The sequence below is a fragment of the Ipomoea nil genome, unplaced genomic scaffold (assembly GCF_001879475.1).
Source record: "Ipomoea nil cultivar Tokyo-kokei standard unplaced genomic scaffold, Asagao_1.1 scaffold0706, whole genome shotgun sequence".
NCBI classification, from domain to species: domain Eukaryota; kingdom Viridiplantae; phylum Streptophyta; class Magnoliopsida; order Solanales; family Convolvulaceae; genus Ipomoea; species Ipomoea nil.
This window is the reverse complement of record NW_017617134.1, coordinates 1,182,160-1,183,014: the sequence shown is the minus strand read 5'-3', so window position 1 is coordinate 1,183,014 and position 855 is coordinate 1,182,160. Positions and strand designations below refer to the sequence as shown.

The following is an 855-nucleotide window of genomic DNA, read 5'->3' as shown; positions in this document are numbered from 1 at the left end:
AAATTATTTTAAAAATTTTTAAATTAATAAATAAATAAAATAAATAAAAAACGCCAGCCACCCCACCCTCTTCCTTCGTCTCCGTCGGAGACGAAGGAAGAGGGGGGTGGCCGGTGTTCTCTTCCCCACTTCTTCTTTCGTCTCCGCTGGATGTAATATGCTAATGTAATCCCTTCTTCAACAATAAATATTTATAAATATAATGAAAATTGGTCCACCACTTCATATTATGAAATTAATGCATAAAATACTTCCTCTATGGTAAATCCACATCCGAATGGTCTCCTACGCGGATTTGGGGAAACCATAGATGATTGCCAACTGGCACAGATGCCCATGCAAGGATATCCGTATACGTGGAAGAAGAGAGAGGGGACAGAGTACTGGTTGGAGGAGAGGTTAGATAAGGTGCTAGTAACTGAGTCATGGAGGAGTTTGAATGTACAGGCCAGTGTATTAAACATGCTGACGCGCAGGTCTGATCATTCGGCTCTGTATCTGGGAATCCGGGATGATATAAGGGGAGTGGGGCATAGGGCAAACAGTTTCATGTTTGAAATGGCTTGGCTACATGATGAGGGGTGTAGGGAGGTGGTGGAGAGGGAATGGGGAGAGGGGAGAGTAATGGGTTTGCAGGATTGTCTCCAGCTGTGTGGGAGGAGGTTAACTGCCTGGGGGGAAGACCGTTTTCATAAGTTCGGGGCCCAAATTAAACGGTTGCTCAAACAGCAGGACCGGCTGAGGGGAAGGCGGGATTTAGCTTCATTGGTTGAGTTTCGTCATCTAGAGGCTGAGTTGTGTAAATTGGAGGCAATGGATGATGCATTCTGGAAGCAGAGGGCAAAGCAACATTGA

At 45.3% G+C, this 855-nt stretch overlaps 1 protein-coding gene across 1 annotated transcript; it reads left to right on the top strand.

Annotated features, from left to right (window-relative positions):
- Positions 1 to 258: 258 nt before the first annotated feature.
- LOC109176395 lies at positions 259 to 855 on the top strand. The gene has a single exon (XM_019325829.1). It carries the CDS (start codon positions 259 to 261, stop codon positions 853 to 855), a length of 597 nt encoding a protein of 198 aa, XP_019181374.1.

What these genes read in the sequence shown, in the direction of transcription:
- LOC109176395 (XM_019325829.1), top strand. Translation starts at nt 259, where the DNA reads ATGGTAAATCCACATCCGAATGGTCTCCTACGCGGATTTGGGGAAACC.